Raw genomic sequence first — 26,499 nt, 5'->3', positions numbered from 1 at the left:
GCCCAGGTGCTTGGCCCTCTGCCAGAAGCTCCTGGCTTCTGACTTTGGCCTGGCCCAGCCCTGGCTGTTGCAGCCATTTGGGAAGTGTACCAGTGGATGGAAGAGCTCGTTCTCTCTCTCCCACTCTCCCTTACCACCCCCACCCCCCAACTCTGCTTTTCAACTAAATAAATTAAAAAAAATTTTTTTTGATATGTGTCCATTTTCATTTGTCTCATATTTTTCAGTTTCTCTTTTAATTTCTTCACTGATCCATTAGTTCAAGAGCATGTTGCTAATTTCCATATAAATGTGAATTTTCCAAAATTCCTCTCACTGTTGATTCTAGTTTCATACAGTTATAGTCAGAAAAGATACTTGGTATGATTTAGCCTTCTTAAATTTGATAAGGTTTATTTTGCAGCCTAACACATGATCCATTCTGTATAATGTTTTATGTATGCTTGAGAAGAATGTTTGTTACTGCTGTTGGATGGGGTGTTATGGATGTGCCTGCTAGTTCCACTTGGTCTAAAATAGGTTCAATATTTCCTATCTGGTTTTCTCTCTGGATCATCTGGCCTTTGCTGGAAGTATGAAATTGAGGTTGCCTGCTGATACTGTACCTCTTACTACAGTCTCTTTCTCCTTTCATATCTTCATAGTTGCTTTATTTAAGTGTTCTGATGTTGGGTGCATATATATTTATGATTGTTATATCCTCTTAATGAATTGACCCCTTTTTCATTGACCTCCTTTGTCTCATTTTACAGTTTTTGAATGAAAACTATAAGGTTACTTCATTTACGGCAAATAGAATTGAAATATAAGTTTATTTTGGTACAAAATTTTTTTGAAATCCATGTATACAAAGGTTTATAAAAGTCCATGGAAAATATGTATTATGAAAAAATTGCATATAGATTTCTAAAATATTTTGCAGCAAAATAGACTCCATTTTTCCATGAACTTTTTGGTGTATCCTTGCATTTTATCTAATAAGTATAGCTACTTGTGTTCTCCTTTGGTTTCTGTTTGAATAAAGTATATTTTCCTCTGTCCTTTCATTTTCAGTCTATGTGTTCTTTAGGTAAAATGAGTCATGTTGGCAACATTTAGTTAGATTATTTTTTATCCATTCAACTATTATGTCTTTCTCTTAGAGAATTTAATCCAATTCTACTCAAGATAATTATTGATAGATAAGAGCTTATTCTTGCCATTTTGTTAATTATTTTCTGGTTGCTTTATACATCTTTTGTTCCTTCTTTTCTTGCTATATTCCTTTATGATTTGGTGTTTTTCTTTAGTGGTACACTTTGATTCCTTACATTTTGTCTTTATATATCTACTGTAAGTTTTTGCTTTGTGCTTACTTTGAGGCTTACATAAAACATCTTTTTTATGTAACATAATAAGTTACATATAACTTTTTTCCACATAAGCCCACAGTTGATTTTTTTGTCACACTTTATATCTTTGTTGTTATTGTTGTTTCTGAAAGGTAGAGAGAGAAACAGAGACAAAATTTCTCCATTTACTGATGGATTCCCCAAATACTTAACAGCTGGGACTGAGTCAGGCCAAAGCCAGGAGCTGGAAACAGGGTCTTTCATGTGGGTAGTAGGAACCCAGCCACTTGAACAATCCACCCGCTGTTCCCCACCCAGGTGCACAGTAGCAGGAAGCTGGAATTGGAGCAGAGTCAGAACTTGAACACTGACACTCTGATGGGATGAAGGCATCCCAAGTGGTACCTCTGCCACTATGTTCAGTACCTGTCCCTGAATCTTTTTATTTTATGTATCCCTTAAACAATTGTGGCTATTATTTTTTATATTTGTAACCTTCATACTAAGGTTGTAATATATATACCACTATTAGAATATTTTGAATTTGTGTATTTATACCAGTGAATTTCATACTTTTATATATTTTTTTCTTTGAAGACTTATTTATTTGAAAGGCAGAGTTACAGAGAGGCAGAGACAAAGAGAGCAAGAGCGAGCAAGCCAGAGAGAGAGAGAGAGAGAGAGAGAGAGAGAGAGAGAGAAGTCTTCCATCTGCTGCTTCATTCTCCAAATGCCCACACTGGCTGGAGCTGAGCCAATCCGGAGCTGGGCGCCTCTTCCAGGTCTCCCATGAAGGTGCAGGGGCCCAAGGACTTGGGCCATCGTATACTACTTTCCCAGGCCATAGCAGAGAGCTGGGTCAGAAGTGGAGCAGCCAGGACTCGAACCAGCACCCACGTGGGATGCTGGCACTGCAGAAGGCGGCCTCACCTGCCTCCCACAGCACTGGCCCCTGTATGTTTTTGTGTTGCTTGTTTGTATCTTTTTTCAGCTTGAAAAACTCCCTTTAGCATTTCTTATAAGAGTAGATCTAGTGATGATCAACTTTACCTAGCTTTTGTCTGTCTGGGAAAGTCTTTATCTTTTCTTTATTTTGAAGGATAGCTTTGCTGGGTACAATATTCCTGGTTGGCAGCACTTTAGATCATCTCACTCCTGGCCTGTAAGCTTTCCACTGAGTAATCTGTTAGCTTAGATAGAACTCCCTTATATATTATTTGGTTGTTTACTGCTTTCAGGATCCTATCTCTGTCTTTGATTTTTTACAATTTGGTTATAGTATATCTTGGTAGACTCTTTTTAATTATTTATTTGAGAGGTAGAGTTACAGACAGAAGGATAGACAGAGAGAAAGGTCTTTCGTCTGCTGGTTCATTCCCCAGACAGCCACAACAGCTGGAGCTGGGCCCATCTGAAGCCAGGAGCTTCTTCTGCGTCTCCCATGTGGGTGCAGAGGCCCAAGGACTTGGGCCATTCTTCCCTGCTTTCCCAGACCATAAGCAGAGCTGCATCGGAAGAGGAGCAGCCAGGACACATACCGGCGCCTGTGTGAGATGCTGGCGTCACAGGCAGAGGGTTAGCCTACTTCACCACAGCACCAGCCCCTTGGTTGAATCTTATTTGGCTTGAATCTGATTGGAGGTCTTTGACCTTCCTGTATCTGGATATTTTATTTTTTCTCCAGAATTAGAAGATATTCTGCTACTATTTCCTTAAATAAAAAAGTTTCCTTCAAGAAACTTTCTACCTGTTGTCTCTCCTTGAACTTCTGTAACTCAAACATCTTTTTGATGCTGTCCCTTAAATTCTATGAACCTCTTCATTTTTTTTCCTGTTTTTCTCCTCTGATTGTATATTGTTAAATAACCTATCTTTGAAAGCACTGGTTTTATCTTGTTTGATCATTCCTGTTGTGATGATCTCTATTGCATTTCAGTCATTGTATTTTTATGCCCCCAAATTTGTCCCTTATATATTATTTGGTTGTTTACTGCTTTCAGGATCCTACACAGAGGTCTCAGTTATCTTTTTTTTTTTTTTTAAGATTTATTTATTTATTTGAAAGTCAGAGTTACACAGAGAGAGAAAGGCAGAGAGAGAGAGAGAGAAAGAGAGAGGTCTTCCATCTGCTGATTCACTCCCCAGTTGACCACAACAGCTGGAGCTGCACCAATTCGGAGCCAGGAGCCTCCTTCCAGGTCTTCCCACGTGGGTGTAGGACTTGGGCTGTCTTCTGCTGCTTTTGCAGGCCATAGCAGAGAGCTGGATTGGAAGTGGAGCAGGTGGGACTTGAACCAGTGCCCATGTGGGATACTGGCACTGGAGGCAGCAGCTCTACCTGCTATGCTACAGCACCTGCCCCTACCCTGTGTTTTACACTTGCAGAGCTGACATTCTTTGCCATGTTGTCACTCACATGGACAGAAACAAATCAGTCCTCAAACCTGCTTCCGTATCTGGGTCTCTATTCCCTGCAACTTTCCTGTTGTTGACACTGTTATCTTTCTTCCAGTGTGGTGCAGATTCTGCTTGCTGCGGGGGCCGACCCAAACCTTGGGGATGATTTCAGCAGTGTTTACAAGACTGCCAAGGAGCAGGGAATCCATTCTTTGGAAGGTAAGCCAGGCCACCCAGCTGCTCTGGGTGCTTTCCTCTGTCACTACCACCAGCCTTGCTCTACTAGCAACTCAGAGTTGGAAGTCCTTTATCTCTGGTTCTGTAATTTATGTCACTGCAGAAGTCTTGGGGAACAAAATAGAGGCCTGATACCACTACTTAATAAAATGGAGGCTATTTCAACCATGTCCTCCCAAAAGCACCTTGGCCTGTGGAGCCTCTGGTGAGTAGATGGACAATGGAGTGGGTTTCAAGAAAATAATTGAGGCAACTGCATAGAATGTGCATTTGTTCTTTTCTGTTGCCTGCAAACTGATTGTGCCCCTGAACTAGAAGTTGTCTTAGTGGTTTCCTCAGCCTCAGAAGTCCCTGTACACTACTCTGAACACTGCTTTTTCCCTGTTCCTAGATAAAAATACAGTCCTGTCTCTGGAACTGGCTCCTCGACTTACTATAAAATTCAGGACAAGCAGTGACATTTCTCTGTGCCTTTATGTCTCTTCTTATAAAATGGGATCACCATCAGTCCTCTTCTGGGATGTTGTATGCGTGGTGTTTGGACTTCCGAAGAGGCTGTTGCACCTGTCACAGGGCTTGGTCACCATCTGCTGGAGAGTACTTGGGCAAGTCAATCTGTGTTACCTTTAGTGAGTGCTTCTTCCAAAGTAGGGTTGAGAATTAAGCTGGGTTGTTTGGCTAAATGCAGGGGGAATATTCTGTGTTTGAATTTTCACTTGTCCAGATGGTCTGCATTGCCAGCCCATGGTCCTGGGCCATTCACAGAGGCTGAGATTCCTCTGAGGTTTCCAGCTGAGCAGTATCTGCTTTAGAGTTGGCAGTAGTGCCAGGAGGATGTATAGCTTTGCTGATAGCATTGTGGTTCATAATACTGACTCTGGAGGAGACTGAGCTGAGAGGAGCTGTGCACTCAGCATGGGAGCTCTGAGGGGGCCTGCCAGGCCACCATGGGTATGTGATAGCCCAGAGTGGAGGTGTTGCTGCTGCCCCAGGGAGGTTTCTCAGCTCAATGGCACAGGTCATCAGAGAACTGCTGCCCAAGGGAAGTGTGAGGCTGCCCTCGCGCTGCCTCTCCACCTCTCTCTACTGGAGCCCAGCTATTACAGCTCCATTGCTGAGGCCAGATCCTTCACAGATGCTCGCCTGTCCTGGGCAGTAGTTGCAGCCTACCCTCAGCTGCTCTTGGGAATGTTCTCTAATTCTTTGCCTCTGCTGAGGTTATTTGAACTCTCATCTGCCCACGTCTTTCCTGTCCTCCTCAGCTGACTGTTTCCTGTGCAGGCCATGGCCTATTCTGGGATTCCCCTGAGCTGGGGGAATTTATTCACTCTATGTTTCAGACAGAGGAGAACCCGAGGACTGTCAGACTTGCCCTCTATTTGCAATCTGAACTGGGGGGGACTCAGCTTATGTGCTGTTTTCTCCTCACTCAGACACAGCATCACCACTCTTCATTCTGCCTAATATTTGTGTGCTGTCACCAACAAGCAAGGAGCATTGCTGAGAAGCTGGGGCCAGGAAGGAGGGAGGGGATTCTCCATGAGTGCTGTCACTGCTCTCAGGGTCCTGCCAGGGCTCAGTACTTACTTTTGATTTCGCACAATCTCAGTGCTATGAAGCCATCTAGTCCAACTTCTGACACTCTGCTTCCTACAGTTTTAGCTTTGTGTCCTCATGATTCTTTCCAAGTTGATACTCATATTGAACATTCTAGATTGGTGGCCAGTAAAACCTATCTAGAAAGTGTCAAAAAGTAAACATTTTAAACCTTTGTAGGCCATTAAGTCTCAGTTATGACTGTTCAGCTCAGCCATTATACTGCGGAAGCAACTTATAGGCAGTACTCAAATGAGTGGGCTTGGATGTGTTTCATTAAAATTTTATTTTTCAGAGATATTTATTTATTTGAAAGTCAGTGTTACACAGAGAGAGAGAGAGGGAGAGAGATCTTCCATCTACTGGTTCGCTCCCCAGATGGCTGCAATGGCTGGGGCCAAAGTCAGGAGCCAGGAGCTTCTTCTGGGTCTCCTTCATGGCTGGCAGGGTCCCAAGTACTTGGGCCATCTTCTACTGCTTTTCCCAGGCCATTAGCAGGGAGTTGGGTTGGCAGTGAAGCATCTGGAACTCGAGTCAGCACACAAATGGGATGTTAATGTTGCAAGCGGCTAGGCACCAACACCAGCCAATCAATAAACGTTATTTACAAAAATAGGCAACACCCTGCATTTAGCTGATAGACTATAGTTTGCCAGTACTGTTCTAGATCATTTCCTCTTTTTTCCTTTTCTTGTTGTTTTTATCATTATTTTTTAAGAATTATTTGTTATTTATTTTGAAAGAGTTACAGAGGGAGAGACAGATCTTCCATCTGCTTTTTCACTCCCCTGTTGACCACAACAGCCAAGGCTGGGTCAAGTCCAAAGCTCCCACGAACGTGGCAGGGGCCCAAACACTTGGGCCCTCTTCCACTGCTTTTCCTAGGCCATTACTGAGGAGATTGAATCGGAAGTGGAGAAGCCAGGACACGAACCAGCACCAATATGGGATGCCAGTGTCACAGGCTGTGGCTTTACCCACTGTGTCACTATACCAGCCTTGCTGATTGGCTTTCGATCAACTTCTGAATTTTTTTTTTTTTTTTTTTAAGATTTCATTTGTTTGAGAGGCAGAGTTACAGAGAGAAAGGTCTTTCATCCACTGGTTCACTACCCAAATGACCACAATGGCTGGAGCTGTGCGGATCCAAAGCCAGGAGCCAGCTGCTTTTTCCAGGTCTCCCGTATGGGTACAGGGAACCAAGTACTTGGGCCATCTTCCACTGCTTTCCTGGCCATAAGCAAAGAGCTGGATTGGAAGAGGAGCAGCCAGGACACAAACCAGCGCCCATATGGGATGTTGGCACCGAGGCAGAAGCTTAGCCTACTTCATGGCCCCTCTGAATTATTTTTAACTCTCATGCCAGCCAGTCAGCATTCTAGACAGGTAGGTATATAGATAGAGAGGAAGCAAAAATATTGGAAAAGGCAATCATGGGGCCTGTGCTGTGGCACAGTGGTTGAAGCTACCGCTTTCAGGGCCAGCATACCATATGGACACTGGTTTGAGTCCCAGCTGCTCCTCTTCTGATCCAGCTCTCTACTATGACCTGGGAAAGTAGTGGAAGATGGTCCAAGTCTTTGGGCCCCTGCACCTATGTAGGTGACCCAGAGGAGCCCCTGGCTCCTGGCTTCAGATCGACACAGCTCCATCCATTGGCAGCATCTGGGGAGTGAACTAGAGGATGGAAGAACTCTCTCTCTCTCTCTCTCTCTCTCTGCCTCTGCCTCTGCCTCTGCCTCTGCCTCTCTATAACTGTCTTTCAAATAAATAAATAAATCTTTTTTAAAAAAAGGCTATCATGTCTCTTGTGAGGTAAAGGTAAAAATACTAACTATCTCTTATTTTGGATCATTTGTAAATTTAGTGATTAGGCTTTCTGCAGATTTAGTTATTTATTCAAAATCATGTAAAAATCATATTCCTGTGTTTCAGGCAAGTTTTAGGCCCTAGTGGGATAGACAAGATCCCTGCCATTATGTACTTTGATTAAAATGTTTATAAAGACTATGTGAAATACAGAGTACTGGAGTACATGATGCAGGATAGTTTTAATGCATTATTCAGCCCTGACAGCTATAAACCCACCAGACTTTATTCCTTTCCCTCCTATGTCTTCATTCTTGTTGCTAAATTGTTAAGAGATTATCTCAGATTTGTTGCCAAAATAAAAATGCACCTGGCCCGTGTCTCTCACTGTGTGTGTGCGTGTGTGTGTGTATGTGCCCAGTAACCCTTTCTATAAATGTAATTAGGTTATTTGGGCATGTTGATGTCTTAAGGAACCCATACTGGTACCCAGTAATCTCCTAAGTATTTAAGAATCATTACAAAAAACACATTTGAGAATTTTTTTCAGGAATCATCAACAAACACATGCTACAGTTTCCAAGATCTACATCTCTCTGAACCTTTGCTTTCTTTCTAACTTCAGGCTATTTTGTGTGCCGGTTTTCTGGCCACTGGTCTTATTTTTAAGGGTGATCAGCCCAAATGCACTTTGCCTCAACTTTGTGTGCTCTGCTTCCTGACTCGTAGAATCATCTTGTGGATCTCCTCACTTCTTACCAGCCTAAGCCCCGATTTAGTGCCACCTTGACTATGTTCTTTCCTTTTTTGAAATAAGGATACTTCGTTCTTTTTTTTTTTTTTTTGACATCCATTCAATGTATATTTACTGAATGCCTTCTGTGTGCAAGTTACTGTACCCAGCTCTGTATCATTCTTCTTGATTAAATTAGGCAGAAATAGAAGTGTGTGTGGTTCTCTGCTCTTAGGATTGGATTGGCATTTTCGTGAGAAGGTCCTGACTTGTGGGCGTGGATGTGGAGGATTGAGTAGAAGATACAACCTTCTTACCCAGAATACAACTAGGCAGATTCACAGGGAAGTCATAAGCTCAAAGTCTGACACACCTTCATCATTGGAGCATAAAGTCAGTGGCAAAGTGTACAGAGTATTGAAGGAAGGTGGTATGTTGGCATTTGTGATCATGGCAAGACCTCCCTAACCCCAAGTAATACATCCCTTATCTGTTTTATAAGTACCGTGAAGATCAAGAGATATGTGATATATGTGATGTGTGAATTAGAGAGATGTACCTTCCAGGCAGAGAGAACAGCAGGTATGGAGAATGTGGAATGAGGAGTGAGGGCAGGTGGCCCCATCAGCCATGGTTTTGAGGATAAGAAGAAACGTCAGAGAAGAACGTCACATTTGGGAGGGTCCTCAGAGGCAGTTGTAGGGGCTCAGGCTGTATTCTGAATGCCATTGAAGGATATTAAACAAGGGAATGTTGAATTCATGTTTGCATTTTTTTTTTCAAGATTTACTTATTTATTTGAAAGGCAGAGTTACAGAGACAAGGAGAAACAGAGAAATGTTTCATCTGCTGGTTCACTTCCCAAATGACCGCAACAGCCGGGGCTGGACCAAGCTCAAGCCAGGAGCTTTTTCCAGGTCTCCTACTTGGGTGCAGGGGCCCAAGGATTTGGGCCATCTTCCACTGCTTTCCCAGGCCATTAGCAGGGAGCTGGATTGGAAGTGGAGCAGCCAAGACTTGAACCAGTGCCCATCTGGGATACTGGCGCTGCAGTGGCTTAACCCACTGCACTACAGGAAGAAATAGATGTTAAGGAGATATTAGGAGGAGGTCAAATATTCAGTGGTATGTAAATATTGATGGAAAGAGATTCCCATGCTGACACCTCAGCTTCTGTTTAGGGCAAACATTTGGAGACTAGAATTCAAGGTTGTCTGGCAGGAGGTAGGGATTTAGGAGTCATCAGCTTTTACTTGGGAATTTAAACAATGGGCATAACTGAAATTGCCCATGGATAGGATTTGAAGTGAGAGAGTGGGAGGTCCAGCATTTCAGGTGTGAGGGACCAGGCAAGGAAGCTGAAAGGCATCCCACAGCCTAGGGAGGAAAGCAGTTTTTTGCCCTCCTTGGCAAGACTGTGTTACCAGTTGCTCCAAGCCTAGTGAGTATTGGTCCTAACAGGAAGAAGCTTACTCCACTGGGTGTTCATGTCTCCCACTCTTTTTTTTTTTTTTTTTTTGATAGGCAGAGTGGACAGTGAGAGAGAGAGAGAGAGAGAGAGAGAGAGAAAGGTCTTCCTTTGCCGTTGGTTCACCCCCCAACGGCCGCTGTGGCTGGCGTGCTGTGGCCAGCGTGCTGCAGCCAGTGCACCGCGCTGATCCGAAGCCAGGAGCCAGGTGCTTCTCCTGGTCTCCTATGAGGGTGCAGGGCCCAAGCACTTGGGCCATCCTCCACTGCCTTCCCGGGCCACAGCAGAGAGCTGGCCTGGAAGAAGGGCAACCGGGACAGAATCCAGTGCCCCGACCGGGACTAGAACCCGGGCTGCCAGCACCACAGGTGGAGGATTAGCCTATTGAGCCGTGGTGCCAGCCCATGTCTCCCACTCTTGTCAAAGCTGGTGTTTCTGGGTAAAGGGCTGGCTTGCTGGTGCAGGTGACCCAGGGATGCTGGGTATGAAAATCTTGATGGTCTGACTCTGCTTTCCTTTTGCTCAGGTCCTCAGAATGGCATCTTCAGAGGCACGAGGGTGTCCTGGAGAAAGGGTGGGCTTCAGTGCAGGCAGCCATGGTTCTTCTAAGCTCTGACACTAGCTGTGTGATCTTGAGCAAGTGACTTAAAGTCCTACAGTTTTCTCATCTATGGCCTAGGAATAGCAACACCTATTTTACAGGGTTATTAGGATAACTGGAGGTAATGATATATGTATAAAGCATGATGTGTTTACTGAAGAATTTCTCTGTAGAGGTGGGTTTACTGTTTACTGAAGAATTTCTCTGCATGAAGCAGGAGCCACTTTAGGAGGTCCTGAGCAACTCACCACACAAGGGGTACCAACGGAGCTGAAGTCTGCCCACCAGGCATTCCATCAAGGGGCTTCCTACCTGGTGCACTGAATTATCTGGCCTCCTAGGTCTCAGTCAACCATGGGATTTCTATAGTTCTAGAAGCTCAGGGCTCACCATCAGAGCAAGTAATGTACTTCTAAGTTAGGATTTGAGCTAGATTTTGGGGGAGGAAAGGGAAAAAGAAAAGACATTCTAAGTGGGGCACACAGCCCGAGCAGAGGCACAAAGATGGGACAACAGTGGAGGGATGTGTGAGGGTCTAAGCTGTGCCTCTCTCGCCTCATTCTTAATCTTGACTGTATCCCATTTTGTGCCTTGAGCCCACCCATGTCCACTCCAGGAGAGTTCCACTTGTGGCTGGCTGGTGGGTGGTGGGCCCAGTCCTCAGGTGGAGGAGGCACTAAATCAGTGGTAACAGTAAACAAGTCGCCCAGCCGGGGATGCCGCTGGCTGCTTGTAAGTAACTGTTATAAACATTGGGTGTCTGGGGCTGTCAGAGATGCAAGCGAGCACTCTTGAGTGCCTCTCATATGTACAATTAAAACAATAAAACACGGCAGAAACGTGGCCAGAACAGGCTGTAAATCAGCTTCTCTTCTCAGCTCCAAGTGGTGACTGAATAAAGATGAGTTGTGCAGAAGCTGGGTTGGCATAGGGCCCTCTGTAGGTAGAGGACCTGGCTTGCAAGGCTAGACCTACCTGGGCCAACCCCACTAGTCTAAGTGCCCCTTTCCTATGGCTTCAGGGGCTGTAGGTCCTGGCCTGCTCTGGCTGACCACCCCATCTCTGTGTCTTCAGATGGGGGACAGGACGGTGCAAGCTGGCGTGTCACAAACCAGTGGACAAGTGCCCTGGAGTTCAGGAGGTGGCTAGGAGTCCCTGCTGGCGGTAATGGACCTGATCTATATACTATATTTCTCCCCCCATCAAGGACATGCTCAAGAGTAATCTCATACTACCAACTCATCCACTGAGTCTAAGTTAACCACCCAGTATATAAGCTAACCACTGCATACCAGTCATACCCAGTCCCCACAGATAGCACATGTGCCCATAGAGTGCACAAACTTAAATGGGACTGCGGGGGCTCCAGAGGGAATAAACATCTCCTTGACAGAATATCAAAACAGACTCCTGGGGGGCTGGTGCTGTGGCGCAGCAGGTAAAGCCACCATCTGTAGTGCCGACATCCCATATGGGTACCGGTTCGTGTCCCAGCTGTTCCACTTCTGATCCAGCTGCCTGCTAATGTGCCTGGGAGGGCAGCAGAGGATGGCCCAAGTTCTTGGGCCCCTGCACCCACGTGGGAGACCCAGATAAAGTTCTTGGCTCCTGGTTTCAGTGTGGGCCAGCCCTAGCCCCTAGCCATTGCGGCCATTTGGGGGGTGAACCAGCGGATGGAAGGTACCTCTCTCCCTCTCCTTATCTCTCCCTCCCTCCCTCTTTCTCTCTCTCCCCCTCCCCCGTAATTCTGACTTTCAAATAAATAAGTCGAAAAAACGAATAACCTCCTTTTTAAAAAAAATCCTGAGCCCCAATCCTAGAGATGACTCTGTAGGTCTAACGTGGGACCCAGGATTTGGCATTTCCAGCAGGTCCCCAGTCTGATTAACGTGGTGGTCTTGTGATTGACCTGCTTTTAAAATCTTATCTGGACTTTACCTCCCGAAAAGAAACCTTATTGTGCCAATGTAAGCTTCTCTCCTAGAGAGACCATGTGCTTGAGCCATGATGTGGTGGGCGTTCAAGAACAGCTTAACAGCTGTGATGGTGAGAACAATTTTCAACACCTTCAGAGGCTCTGACTCCTTATGTGTGAAATACAGGTTATTGGAGAGTCAGAAATAGTTTTCCCTTCCCTAAAACCTGGGACACAGAAGGCTCTCTGCTCGTGCCAGTCTGTGCTTGCACATCATCATCATCGTTGTGCTCATCATCCTCTGATGCGGTTGCAGTCAGAGGCCTTGGCACAGCCTTCAGATGCTCTTCTGTGGTAGCAGACTGTTGTCCTGCAAGAGCCAAATATTGTTTGGAATCCAAAGAATGGCTGGAACATCACCTAACTGTGAGACCTTGGGCAATTCTTCTTCCCTCTGAGCTTATTTTCTCATCTATAAAGAATAATCTATTCTACACCATAGGCTTTTATAAGGATCAAAATGAGGAAATACAAGGCATCATTCATATGTAGATATAGCAAGAACAGTTCTTAGTAGTCAGAAAGATTGAAGACATGACCAAGATAGTATTTGACAAGGGTCCAGTCAGGCATACACACCAAGGACTGTCAGCACAGAGAAGAGAATGTCTGGGAAGCAGTCAAGGAAATAAAATGGTACTTGAGCTTCTAAGTCTAGTGTGGTTTTCGATCGCTATCTGGAGGGCTGCTAGGTGGGTGAGGTTGGGTGTGAGTAGAGAAGGGATGTGCTGTGTCCATAATGGAAGCAGGAAACAGGAATTACATTTCAGGCCAGTAAGGGAGCATGTGTTAGTTTGGGTGCCGCATCCACACAGCAGATTTGTTCCACACAGGGCTCAGTAAAGATGCAGCATTAGGAGACCAGGGCCACACCAAGACCCTTGGACTCTAGCCATTAGCTGGAGAGGTGCCTTGCAGGTCCTAGAGGAGAGGGTACTGCAGGAACTGATTCCTTCTGGCGTCAGAAGCACGGAGAGGTGATAATGAGCCCATAGGGGCCACAGCAGTGGGTCACATTCCTGGATACTTACAGTGTGTCCTTGCCACCTTCAGTATAGGCACCAGAGGAAACCGAGGCAGAGTGATGATACCAAACACCAGCAGAACTGGTTCCTGCTCTTGTGTAGGGCCCAGCAGCCATGTCAGCTGCATATGCCCACACTTAGCTCAGACCCTCTGGCTGGCCCAAAGGCTTGGGGCTCTTCAGGCCAAAAGCTGTTAGGGCAAGTTATTGTTTTTCAAAATGTCGCTGCCTCTTCCTCATCCCTGTCCAGGCCCACTCAGAGCCTTGTCACAGCTCCAGGGCCAATGGTTCAACATGTCATTTCTCAGCAGTGCCAGCCACGATAGAGTCCCCGGGATGGACAGTGCGCTGTCACTCCAAGCATTGTGGCCAACTTCAGGATTAAATGTATCAGCCAGGTTAATTGTTTCCATCTGCTTAGCTCTCCAAACCTCCCTCTCCCCCCCCATATATATCTATATATATCTACATATCTACATATATATATATATACATATATATATATATATCTCCTAGGAGAGGGAGTTAGACTAGTTGACATGTTTTATTAAAAAGAATAAATTTGATGCATTTATAAAAATAAGAAAATGTGTGATAGGGTGGCAAAGAACTCCTCTTGTGATTTTTAACTGATTTACATATTTTGTGTATAAATATTTTTTCATCAAAAGTTCCAAATCAGGGATGGGTCCCACACACCACACAAAATATATTAGAGACATTTATATGGATAGCAGGAAGGGAGACAGAGGGCTGAAATTTTCCAGGCACCCAGTGATTGATGGGGGCTGAGGCTCCCCCTGACGCTTTATTGAGTTTCCGATGATTATCTCTCGCTGAGACATTTTTTACAGATGACGGTCGAGCTGTCACAATGGACCATGGGGGGAAAAAAAACCAACAATAATAACACTTTAATCTTTTTACTGCACTGCTCCCTAGTATCTCAGATTCATCTTCCCTGACGCACGCAGTTCATTATTCTGCCCCTCCCTGGATGGGAAATAAAGGAAAATAAATATATATGTAGACACACTTACCCACATACATACACACACGCAGAGTATATAAAAGAGACCACCTCAGAACCAGAGAGGGGCAGAATTTATTGTTCTTTTTGCAAGTGTTGAGGTTTATTAGTAGAGATGCTGGGTTGGCTTGGAATTGGCTATTAATTACAGCATTTTGTATTTGTTTTTTATTGCAAGTTTTTAACATCTCAAAGAAAAGGCAGAGAAGAGGCAAGCAGGTGTGTAGCAGTGGGAGCATTGAAGGACCAAGGTTGGTTAACCGAGTAACACAGCTGGCGAAGGGGCAGAGGGCAGGGCTCTTGTTGCCAGCCCGCCCCAGAAGCTCTCCAGAACTGAATACTGCTTTGATTAGGGCGGAGGCTGGGGGTGTTGGGAGAGAGGATGAGCTCAGGGTGGTTATAGTACAAGCCAAAGGGATATAGATACCAGCATCTTAGGGAAAAAAAGGAGATTGAAACAGAATTTGGATGGGTCTGCAGAGTAATAGATTCTTAATAGTCTGCCCTGCCTTTTGAATTTGATGATGTGAAGATGAGATACTGGCTTTGGAAAGCCCCACCTGGTCAGAGGATCAAGGGTCGCTGGGCCAGAGCAGATGCCACACTGAATGTCTGTAGCCATACAGAAAGTCAACAACCTGTCTTCAGATTCCTTTCCAGCCTTCCAGGTCTCCCCCTTTCCCATGGAGTGAAGGAAGATGGGCTTGGGGTCCCTATGGGAAGGCTGCCTTTGATATATCTCCAATAGAATAAGTGTGTCCCTGTCTTGTCTTTATTTCATCAAACCTTTTCTGAGCTCCTACTATGTACCAGCTCCCATGCTACACAAAGATGGGTTCATAATGAGGTGAGCAGGGTCCTGTTCCCATGGAGAAAACTTCTAGTCCATGGTCAGAGAACATGGTGGCTATGAAAACCATGTTCAAGTGGGGGCTGGTGCTCCAGCCATAGACCAAGCTAGGTGACTCTATACGAAGGATGAAGAACTCTGGAATGCCTGTCCTTCAATAGCCTGTGTTCTGCTTGGGGAGACAAGCTTGACATGTGCATTTGCCTTGTTCAGCAATCTGAGAACACTCAGGATGATGTAAAGAGAAATACCAGCTAATTTGATGTAACTTAGACATTACGAGGACACATAGAGGGAAGAGCGATCCAGAAAAATGAGACTGCTGGAGTTGCAAAATCTGTGGAAATGTAGATAAATAAAAGGAAGGTGTAATGAAGGCATGCAACGGAACAGCAAGTGTGAGCCGTGGACTTGGGCAGTTCAGTGTGGCTTTAGACAGGTCACGTAACCTCTGTAAGCCTCAGCTTCTTCCTTTATTAAATAGGAATAATATGACAGGCTAGTATGGTTCCAAAGAAAGTAGTTAGGAAGTTCCTGGCACTGTACCTGGCATGTGAGCATTCAGCAAATGAAAGCCATTATGTTCTTAATAAAGAGTTACATAGCTAGCTGGTGTATACTGGAGGAAGACTGTGGGTCTTAGGACATTAGCCACAGGACCCAGCTGTGACCTCCACTGAGTATGAAGTGGGACCCCTGCAATAAGCCAGATTCGTTCCACAGTGTTGGGGTGATTCTGTTCAGAGTCAGCATGGTACCAGGAAGAGGAAAAGCACAGTAAATGAGTCCTTACTACACAACAGGCAAGATGTGCAGCTCTTTATATACATTTTTTAATGTAACAGTTTTATTGAAGTTTGTTTTCATACTCTGCAATCACTATGTAAAGTATATAATTCACTGGTTTATAGTATGTTCACAGGAGTTGTGCATCCATCAGCACAATCAATTTCAGAGCCTTTTCAAAAAAATTTTTTTTATTTTCATTTTATTTGAAAGAGAGACAAAGAACTTCCAAGCCCTAGTTTACTCTTTGAAAAGCCCGTAGCAGCCAGAGCTGAGCTAGACTGAAGCCAGAAGTCCAGAACTCAATCCATGTGCCCCATGTGGGTAACAGGGACCCAATTCAACCATCACCTGCTGTTTCCCATGGTGCACATTAGCAAGAAGCTAGAATCCGAATCAGAGCCAGGACTCGGACCCTTGTAGGCATCCCAAGCAGCATCTTACCTACCGTGCCAAATGTCTGCCTCAGTTTTAGAACCTTTTCATCACCTCTTAGGGAAGTCCCATATCTATTATCAGTCATTCTCCATTGCCCGTCAGTTACGGCTGTCACTAATTTACTTCCTGTCTTTATAGATCTGCCTAATGTGGGTATTTCACAAACATGGAATCAAATGGCATGTAGTCTGTTGTGACGGGCATCTTTCTGTCAGTGTAATATTTCAGACATGTTGTAACATGTATCAGTACTTCCTACTTAGAATTGAGTGGTTGAGTAATATGCTGTTTATGGCTATACCACATTCTGTTTATCCACTCATCAATTGAGGGACATTTGGGTTTTTTCATGTTTTGGTGGTTATGAATACTGCTAATGAATATTTGTGTGCAAGTTTTTTTATGTGCGTAATGTTTTCAGTTTTCTTGGGTATAATATACCTATAAGTAGAATTTTGGGGTCATGTCATAACTTGGTGTTTTTCATCTTTGTGGATCTGCCAGAGTGTTTTCTGAAGCAGCTATGCCATTTAACATCCCCAGCAGCCGCATGTTCGAGTTCCAGGTTGTCCATATCCTCACCCACTCTGTTACCTCTTTTTATTATAGTCCTCGCAGTGGGTGTAAAGTGGCATCTCACTGTGGTTCTGACTTGCATCTCCCTCATGGCTGGTGATGTTCAGCATGTCTCCATGAGCTTTCTGGCCACTTGCGTATCTTGGAGAAATGTCTATTCAGATCCATGGTGTTTTTCCTTGGGTTTGCAGTTGAATCTTGTGAGGTAGGTGCTTTTCCCTCCGTTTTGCAGATGGAGAAACCAAATCTTGGAGACGTTAAGTGTTTCGCTCAAAATGAGACAGTGAGTTTTGCTTCCCAGTCTGATTGACCCCAACCCAATGTGCAAACATGGTGCTGCCCACTGAGGATTCACAGTAGGATCGCAGGGTCCTTTTGTGGGAGCCCTCACCAGCAGGAAGGAGGCAGGGAAGGATGGAGTAGGAAATCTGTTGGGAGAAGTTAACTGGGGCCAACTGGGAGAGGCCTTTGAATGTCAGCAGAGGAACACAGGTGGGATCTGGCTTCCAAGACTGGTGATGACTTATTAATGTTAAAATTGCTATTTCCTAGGTGCAAATTGTTTCCTGTACCCCTTACTATACCACTTCATCTCAAATTAATAGGCATTAATGTTCCCTTATTACCAGTGGTAAATTTGAGGCCTAAGGGGCTAAAGTGATTTTCCAGAGTCATAGAATCCAGGTCTCTCAGATTCAAAATTATGAATTCTTTCCTCTCAGAGACACTATGTAAGAGAGAGATTATTTTGATGTTATTTGTAGCATTTACAAGCTTTGGGGCAGAGCCTGTTCTGCATTCACATGGTATAGCGCGTGGAAAGTACTCAGTGTTTGGAGCAGTGAGGAAACAGACTCAAGTACATGGTGTAGAAGGACCTAATTCCAACTTAGATTTTTGTGGGGGCAGGGTAGTATGAGTGAGCTCTTGGGTGGGGGATCTCATTCCCAGATGCGGTGCCTGGGGGCTGGGGCTTTGCTCGAACTTTGTAGATCTGGGGTTTGGGAAGAGCGCCTGGAGCAGGACTGTGCAGGTAGGAAGTGGATCTGGCCAGACTTGAGTCTTCCTTGTGTTCATCACAAGACATTAGGGTGGGAAGGACCCTTAGAGATCAGGGAGTCTGGTGCTTCTCAGAGTATTCTCTCAGGAGCAGTGCAGTGGGTTTTTATTATTATTTTTATTATTGCTATTATTATTATTATTAATTTGAAAGGCAGAGGTACAGAAAGAAACAGAGATCTTCCATCCACTGGTTTACTCGTTAAATGGCAGGAATGGCCAAGACTAGGCCATGCCAAAGCCAGGAGCAGGAGCTTCATCCAGTTCTCCCACGTGGCTGCAGGGGCCCAAGCACTTGTACTATCTTCCACTGCTTTCCCAGGCACATTAGCAGGGAGTTGGATCGCAAGTGGAACAGCCAGGAATTGAACCACGTGGGGTACTGGCATTGCAAACAATGGCTTAACCCAGCTAAGCCACAACCAGCAGTGGGCTTTTTTTTAATTATTATTATTTGACAGAGTTAGACAGTAAGAGAGAGAGAGAAAAGTCTTCCTTCCGTTGGTTCACTCCCCAAATGGCCGCTATGGCCAGAGCTATGCCAATCTGAAGCCAGGAGCCAGGAGCTTCCTCCTGGTCTCCCATGTGGGTGCATGGGCCCAAGCACTTGGGCCATCCTCCACTGCCTTCCTGGGCCATAGCAGAGAGCTGGACTGGAAGAGGAACAACCAGGACTAGAACCCAGCGCCCATATGGGATGCCCACACCGCAGGTGGAGCATTAACCAAGTGAGCCACGGCGCCAGCCCAGCAGTGGGCTTTTAAAATGTATGTTCCTAGGCCTTGCCTGCTGAATCTGAATGCCTGAAGTGAGCCCAAGAATTAGCATTTATTGATTAGCTAACCAGGTAATTCTGTCTCCACTAAAGCTTGAGAGCCATTGATATAGAAAAGCTTTTTAAAAACAGGGAAGGTGCGGCACAGAGGGATTGAGCCATGTTAGTGAAGTGGCCAGGTTTGTTTGTTTGTTTGTTTGTTTGTTTAAAGATTTTATTTATTTGAGAGGCAGAGTTTTAGACAGTAAAAGGGAGAGACAGAGAGACTTCCATCTTCTAGTTCACTCCCCAGATGGCTACAACAGCCAGAGCTGGGCTGATCTGAAGCCAGGTGCCAGGAGCTTCTTCCAGGTCTCTCAGGTAGTTGCAGAGGCCATCTTCCACTGCTTTCCCAGGCCATAGCAGAGAGCTGGATTGGAGGAGGAGCAGCTGGGACTGGAGCTGGTGCCCATACGGGATGCTGGTGCCACAGGCAGAGGATTAACCCACTGTACCACAGTGCCAGCCCTGCTTACATCTTTAAAGGCAAGGGCACTGCTGCGCGTTCTGTAACCTGTGATAGCACCAGCTCCTGGGAGTGGCTGCCAGAGGCTGAGCCTGAGAGAAAGGGTCATGTCTAGGACTCCTTTCTCCTGCACGAGTGAGTAGTAAATTAAAGCTTTTGATATCTGGAGACCTTACCTCTTAGACCTTTTTTCAAAAAAATCTCCCCTACTAGACTTAGTGCCTTAGCCACTGGTCTATTTCTGTGCCCCTAGTGCTGAACCCCAGGGAGAAGAGCAATGTTAGTAATGTTCTCAGCAATGTTTTTAAAACCTGTTACCATATTTGATTCTCTTAATGTTTTTTCAGTATTCTTCAGATTACTGCTTAGACCCATTTTACAGATAGTACATAAATGACAGTTAAGATTCAGAACTGGTATGACTCCTTAAATAGCAGTTTCTCATCATGGGAGGGCATGTGTTTTGCGGTTTGAGCAGGCTGGGGAGTGGTAGGGCTGCATGCCGGGCTTCAGGGACCACTTTCTGCTTCTGCTGAGTCTTTGCCACTGCTGAAGCCAGGGAATCCTGCAGAGTGTATGTCTGGGCACAGACCTGCCACAAGCTCCTAGACCTGAATGTGGCACCTATGTGTAGACATTTCCATCTCAGACGGCAGGGGTGGAAGCAGAAGGGTGTGAGAGTGATGCTACCTGACTCCTCCTGGGTGTGAGAGCCACAGATCCTCCTCCCTTCAACTCCACGCTCCCCACCCCTGAAGGGCCGGGGAGGGCTGGCTGGGAGAAGCAGGAAGCTGAGCCAGCCTCGCCCTGCATGAGGGACAGGCTGGGAAGAAACGGTCCACCAGCTGAGGACCAGCTATACACCCAGGCCTGGAAAGACGTCCATGTTCGCAGCTGGTGAGAGCCTTGGATGAATCACATGAGCTTCTGAGGATATACTTCCCCTTTGTCAGTGAGGGCACCTCGCCCCACCCCTTTGTCACCCTTAGCCACACTGCAGAACGGTGGTGGTGCTGCGCGGTTCTCTGCAGGAGGCGGGAGGAGGCCGTCCAGCAAGCAGTTGCTGAGTGACTTCAAGTGGAACTGGCGGTTCTTCACTCAACACTGCTTGTTCATGCTCACTGGGCATCTCTCAGAGGAAAGGTATATGCAGTGTTCCCAAATGAAACCTTTTTCTTTTTTTTTTTTTTTAATTTTTTAAAATTATCATTTATTTTGAAAGACGGAGTTACAGAGAGAGGTAGAGACAGAGAGAGAGAGGTCTTCCATCCACTGGTTCACTCCCCAGATGGCTGCAAAGGCCAGAGCTGTGCTGATCTGAAGCCAGGAGCTAGGAGCTTCTTCAGGGTCTCCCACGTGGGTGCAGTGGCCCAAGGACTTGGGCCATCTTCTACTGCTTTCCGTAGCAGAGAACTGGATCGGAAGTGGAGCAGCTGGGACTTGAACTGGCGCCCATATGGGATGCTGGCGCTTCGGGCTGAGGTGTTAACCCGCTGCGCCACAGCACTGGCCCCCAAATGTAACATTTTTCCTTTTTTTTTTTTTTTTTTTTTTTTTTTTTTGACAGGCAGAGTGGACAGTGAGAGAGAGAGAGACAGAGAGAAAGGTCTTCCTTTTTGCCGTTGGTTCACCCTCCAATGGCCGCCGCGGTAGCGCGCTGCGGCCGGCGCACTGCGCTGTTCCGATGGCAGGAGCCAGGTGCTTATCCTGGTCTCCCATGGGGTTCAGAGCCCAAACACTTGGGCCATCCTCCACTGCACTCCCTGGCCACAGCAGAGAGCTGGCCTGGAAGAGGGGCAACCGGGACAGGATCGGTGCCCCGACCGGGACTAGAACCCGGTTTGCCGGTGCCGCAAGGCGGAGGATTAGCCTGTTGAGCCACGGCGCCGGCCGAAACCTTTTTCCACAGGCAGGCAGAACGCACTTTGGGAAGCACAAGACGAGGCCATAAGGATAATGGCAAATGTTGATTGAGAGGCACTGTGTGCCAGGCTCTGTGGTGAGCCCCTTCATTCGTAGTGGCTCATGTAATCCTTGCAACAACCTGTGGAGGAGGTGCTGTTGCCATCTCCAGGTACTTGGCACAGAGAGGTTAGGTAAATTGCCTCAGATTGCACAGTCTGGAAATTCAGAACTGCAGTTCAAATGCAAGTGCCCTGGCTGCCGAGCTCACTTATTGAACATCTTATTCTCCTCCTCTGCTGTTGGCTGGTACTGTTGTTACTATTCCAAAAACAAAGATAATAGTAGTGCCATATTTATGGTGTGTTTTATTTGTTGATTCAACAAGCATTTGTCAGGGGTATGTTGATGGCCCAACACAGGGCTGGACTCTGGGGATACAACTGGGGAAAAGATGGTCACCCTTCCTGTTCTCACTGAGTTTTTGTCCTAGTGGGGAAACAGCAAGTGGGTGCAACAGAATAATAAATACTGTCAGGAGATGCCTGAGGTGCTAGAGGAGCTCTTAGGAGCAGAAATGACTTCAGGCCTGGGAGGCATCACTGGAGGGAAGTGACTTCTAACCGAAGACCTAAAAATGAATTGGAGTTAGCACTCTGAAGGTGTGGGAGAGAGATGTTCCAGGCAGTGGGATAGTAGGAAGAGGATTGTGATAGAGAGCCCTGAGAGGAACAGGGGTCCTCCTCATAGACATTCTGTGTTCGTCAGCACTGATGACGTGGGAACTGAAGTGGTCCTAATGGGGCTCCAGGAGTTCCTCTGCTTTTGTGGTGAGCAGCCCTGTTGCTGCGCTTGTGAGACTGTTACTGCTTGTCTGCTCGGTGGTCTGATTATTCATTATTGTGTGTCCAGAAGCTACCACCGTGCACTGGTGCTCATTAAATGTTGTTTGTTGAGTGAATGATGAGTTTTCTTTGTCAAATGGATTAGACCCTTCTTGCTTTCTTGAGCCAACTATCACTTTTCCTCAGGTTCGTCATTATATCCAGCAGTTAACATCCTGTGTGGCAGTTCAGTGAAGCCCTGAGGGGCTTTGAGGTGCTGTACTCTGAATTCCTTTTCAGCTTTTCATTGTCCCGTTCTTTTCCCTCCCTGCCTGGCCAGTGCTTGATTGTAATCAATCTGCTTGATTCTAAAGTGTTGTCCCCAGCCACCTTCTCTGAGCTCCTCATCTGCGGAGGGCTGCGAACAAGCTTACCTAGCATGATCTGGTAAGACTGGTTGTGACTCAGAGTTAGGGACCTTTGACTGAGGTCCCAGCGGCTCTTTTGGAGGAACTGTGTGGATGCCATTGCTCATGGGGCGATGACGTTAGCTGTGCAGAGGCCTTCCTGCTTCCTGTTCTCCCTTCTCCAGCAAAGGTCAGATAATGCTGAGGGGTCATCAGTACACCCCATTCTGTAGATCACAGAGAATGTGGAGTGTCCTCCAGCTACGCACCACTCTAACTTCATATTCTTACATGTTTGGTGGAACTGCCTCCACCTCAGCCAGCTGTGAGCCTCAGGCAAGTTCCACAGAGTGCTTGCACCTTTCCTTGAGCAGAGAAAGCAGAGGGCATCAGAGCCAAGGGTAAGAGACCAGGTCATTTGGGCTCTCCTTTCTCTGAGTTCTGATTTCTCTCACTTGCAAAATGAGGCTGGTTGCATGGTAGGTTGGAAAGAAAGAGAGAACTCAGACTGAACCTGGGTTCTAATCCTTGCTCAGCCACTTACTGGTTATGTGACATCTGAACTTCAGTGTCCTCATCTATAACATGGGAAGAATAATTCCCACTGTGTTCGGTCATTAGAAGAATTCAGTCAGGTTAAGTGTGCCGAGTGACCATGCCAGCTATGTCAATAAATAAGATCTGTTAGTAGGATGAGGAAGCATGACAGTCCTCCGGCTTCTGAACTATAAATAGCTTATTCAGTCCAGCAGGAGGTGAAACACATGACCACCTGGAAAAGAGTGGTTAGGAATTATCTTTTGCTTTTGACTTCCTAGGCCAGATCACTCCTTGACTGAATATATCTTTTTCCAATGAGAGGCAAGAGGAGCCTACCCTTTGTAGGATATGTACCAGGGACTAGGGGAAAAAGGGATGCTGGTAGGCAGAACCACAGTGAACTCCACTCAGAGGGAACATCAGATAGTTAACCCAGATGATTTCCCATCAAGGCAGAAAGAAACTATCACTTGAGCAGAATAGACATTCTTCTTGGAGGTCTCATTTCCCCAGGTAAGGCCCTACAGGTAGGGTTACCTTCCAGTTTATGGTCCACACTGGGACTAGCCAAGATAACAGGTGTAAATCAATGATCCTCTTGGGTGGATAGGGCCGTGTGTGATTACCCAACCCAGAGAGTCTTGTAAAAGCAATGATTGCTTTTAGATTATCTTCTATCAAATTGGAGAGAGATGATCATGGATATTGACACTAAAGTGAGCCTGGGTGTTTTGGGTTCCTTGATCACATGAAATGCTTGTTCTTCCTTCCCAGGAATGTTTACAGGTAGGGTAGAAAAGCAGATCACAACAATACATAGACAATAAATTCCAGTCTTGGAGGGAACACACACAGAGACATACATGAACCCATGGGATTGTGTCTATGAAATCTGGAAGGACACACATCAGAGTGCTAAATAGAGTTTCTCAAGTTACTGAGATGTTTGTCCCTTCCTTCTTTGCACTCTTCTGTGATTTAGAATTTTCATCACTTTTAGAATTTTTGAAAGTTCTTTAAGAATTTAAAATAGCCCACCAGACTCTAAATGTCTTCAGAGCAGAGATGTGTTAGTCTCCAGAACAGCTTCCATGTGCCACTGTTCTCTTCCTCTGCCCTCTCTAGCCTTCTTCATCCAAGATAATGCCCCTTCCTCCTCTGGGAGGATCTCTTCATGCCCAAGTTGAGCCAAGCTCCCATGTGGCTTTCTGAATCACCCCATTACACCACTAATACAGCATTTTTCTCAAACAGTACTATATAAAGATCTGTTTATTGTCTGCCTCCCTCTTCAGATTAGGTCAGGGACCACGTCTGATTGATTTTATGGCCCCAAGATGAATCCTAACAAATAACAGTTGTCAGTAAGCATTTGTGGGACTCACTGGCCTGTTCTCTCTCCTATTGCCAGCACTGATGGCCAGGTACGTAGTAGGTGCCAATTAATGTTTAGTAAATAGGATGAGTGGGCGAGTGAATTAAATGCCTAGAGAAAGCAGGTAAGATTGGTGGCTCATGCATTTGTTGCTAACGGAAGCCTGTGTGTCGCTGTCTCTGCAGTCCTGGTCACCCGCGAGGATGACTTCAACAACCGGCTCAACAACCGTGCCAGCTTCAAGGGTTGCACAGCCCTGCACTATGCCGTCCTTGCCGATGACTACCGCACTGTCAAGGAGCTGCTTGATGGAGGTGAGAGCATAGTGGATGGGCTGGAGGAGAGGGGCTCACCTGGGAGCTCCGTTAGCCCTCTCCCAGCGGGACATGCCTTGAGAATTGCTGTGCTTCCTGAGAGTAGCAATGTACACCTGAGATTTGTCCTCCTGTGGCTAATGTGTGTTCTTTGTGTATGTGTGTGGGATGCACCACACCACGCTGCCTGTCAGCATGTGCTGTGAGAGTTTTTTCCAATTGCTGCTCTCCCAGAAGTGTCCTGTCTTCTTCCCTGTGACCCGCAGAGCAAGGCTAAGGAAGCAAGGGAGAGGCTCTTACAGGCCGTATTAAGCTGGTGGCAAAGACGTCCTCCTTGGTCCCACCCTACCCATCTCAGGCCCCTTCCATTGCTCTGCATCATGACACCCTGTTCTTTCCCATCATTGCGCTTGTCGCAATCTGAAATTGTTTTTCTTTGTTCAGTAGCTTTCTCTCTAACTTGTCTCTGAGCTCTCTGAACACAGGAAGCATGGATGACATATTGAAGTGTCCCCACACCTAGTACAGTACTTGGCCCATAATAAGCACTCAGTAAATACCTGTTGAATGATGACTGCCCTCCCTTGGGTTAGATGGAGAGACATCATGTGCCAGCCCCAGATGAGCTGAACCTGCCAGACCCCTCCCAAGCCAGCACTCCCACTCTTTCTTTTTCTTTCTTTCTTTTTTTTTTTTTTTGACAGGCAGAGTGGATAGTGAGAGAGAGACAGAGAGAAAGGTCTTCCTTTTTGCCGTTGGTTCACCCTCCAATGGCCGCTGCGGCCGGCATATCGTGCTGATCCGAAGCCAGGAGCTAGGCGCTTCTCCCGGTCTCCCATGCAGGTGCAGGGCCCAAGCACTTGGGCCATCCTCCAGTGCCCTCCTGGGCCACAGCAGAGAGCTGGACTGGAAGAGGAACAACCAGGACTAGAACCCGGCGCCCATATGGGAAGCCGGTGCCGCAGGCAGAGGGTTAACCAAGTGAGCCACGGCGCCGGCCCCTCTCCTACTCTTTTGTATCCCACTCCAGCCTCCCTTTGGGATAGTAAGAGAAGCATCTTGCCAGGATGTATGGAGCCCAGGCCCCTGAGTGAGCACCGCTTATTCATGCCCTCCGTGGCACTTTTTTTTTTTTTTTTTTTAAGACTTACTTATGAGGCCGGTGCTGTGGTATAGTAGGCTAAGCCTCTGTCTATGAAGCTGGCATCCCATATGGGTGCCTGTTTGAGTCCCAGCTGCTCCTCTTCTGATCTAGCCCTCTACTTGTAGCCTGGGAAATCAGTGGGAGATGGCCCAAGGGTTTGGGCCTGCGTACCCACATGGGAGACCTGGAAGAAGCTCCAGGCTCCTGGCTTTGGATTGGCCCAGCTCTGGCTGTTGTAGCCACTTGGGGAGTGAACCAACTGATGGAAGACCTCTCTCTCTCTCTCTCTCTCTTTCTCTCTCTCTTTCTCTCTCTTCCTCCCTCCTCCCCTCTTTCTCTCTCTCTGTAACTCTGCCCCTCAAATAAATAAAATTTTTAAAAAAAAAATAAAGCATTCATTTGAAAGGCGGTGACAGAGATAAAGAGGTTGATTGATTGATCTTCCATCCACTGGTTCACCCCCCAGATGGCCTCAATAGCTGGGCAGGACCAGGTTGAAGCCACAAGCCTAGAACTCTGTCCAGGTCTGCCAGAAGATGGTAGTACTTGGGCCATCTTCTGCTGCCTTACCAGGCACATTAGCAAGGAGCTGAATTGGAAATGGAACAGACAGTATTTGAGCTGACGCTCTGAGATGCTGGCGTCATAAACTACGACTTAACCCACTGTGCCACAGTGCCATCCTCTTCCTGCCACTTCTTGAGGGCCAGGTGCACTCTTGGGGCTGGACCCCCGAGTCCTCATTGTTGAGTCATTCTTCATGGAACCAGAGGGCTGGAAAGGTCTCAAAGGTCCTCTTAGCC

General features: G+C 46.3%; 1 protein-coding gene across 1 annotated transcript in view; it reads left to right on the top strand.

The window, feature by feature from the left end:
• CLPB (ClpB family mitochondrial disaggregase) overlaps window positions 1-26,499 on the top strand; it is a 140,126-nt gene that overhangs the window by 58,117 nt on the left and 55,510 nt on the right. The window contains exons 4-5 of the mRNA XM_062196661.1: window positions 3,844-3,947; window positions 24,424-24,552. Of these exons, the coding sequence (XP_062052645.1) occupies window positions 3,844-3,947; window positions 24,424-24,552 (233 nt within the window). The remainder of the gene's footprint in view (window positions 1-3,843; window positions 3,948-24,423; window positions 24,553-26,499) is intronic.

This window comes from Lepus europaeus, chromosome 7 (assembly GCF_033115175.1).
Source record: "Lepus europaeus isolate LE1 chromosome 7, mLepTim1.pri, whole genome shotgun sequence".
NCBI classification, from domain to species: domain Eukaryota; kingdom Metazoa; phylum Chordata; class Mammalia; order Lagomorpha; family Leporidae; genus Lepus; species Lepus europaeus.
The sequence above is the reverse complement of the archived record's forward strand: the minus strand, read 5'-3'. Positions and strand labels throughout refer to the sequence as shown.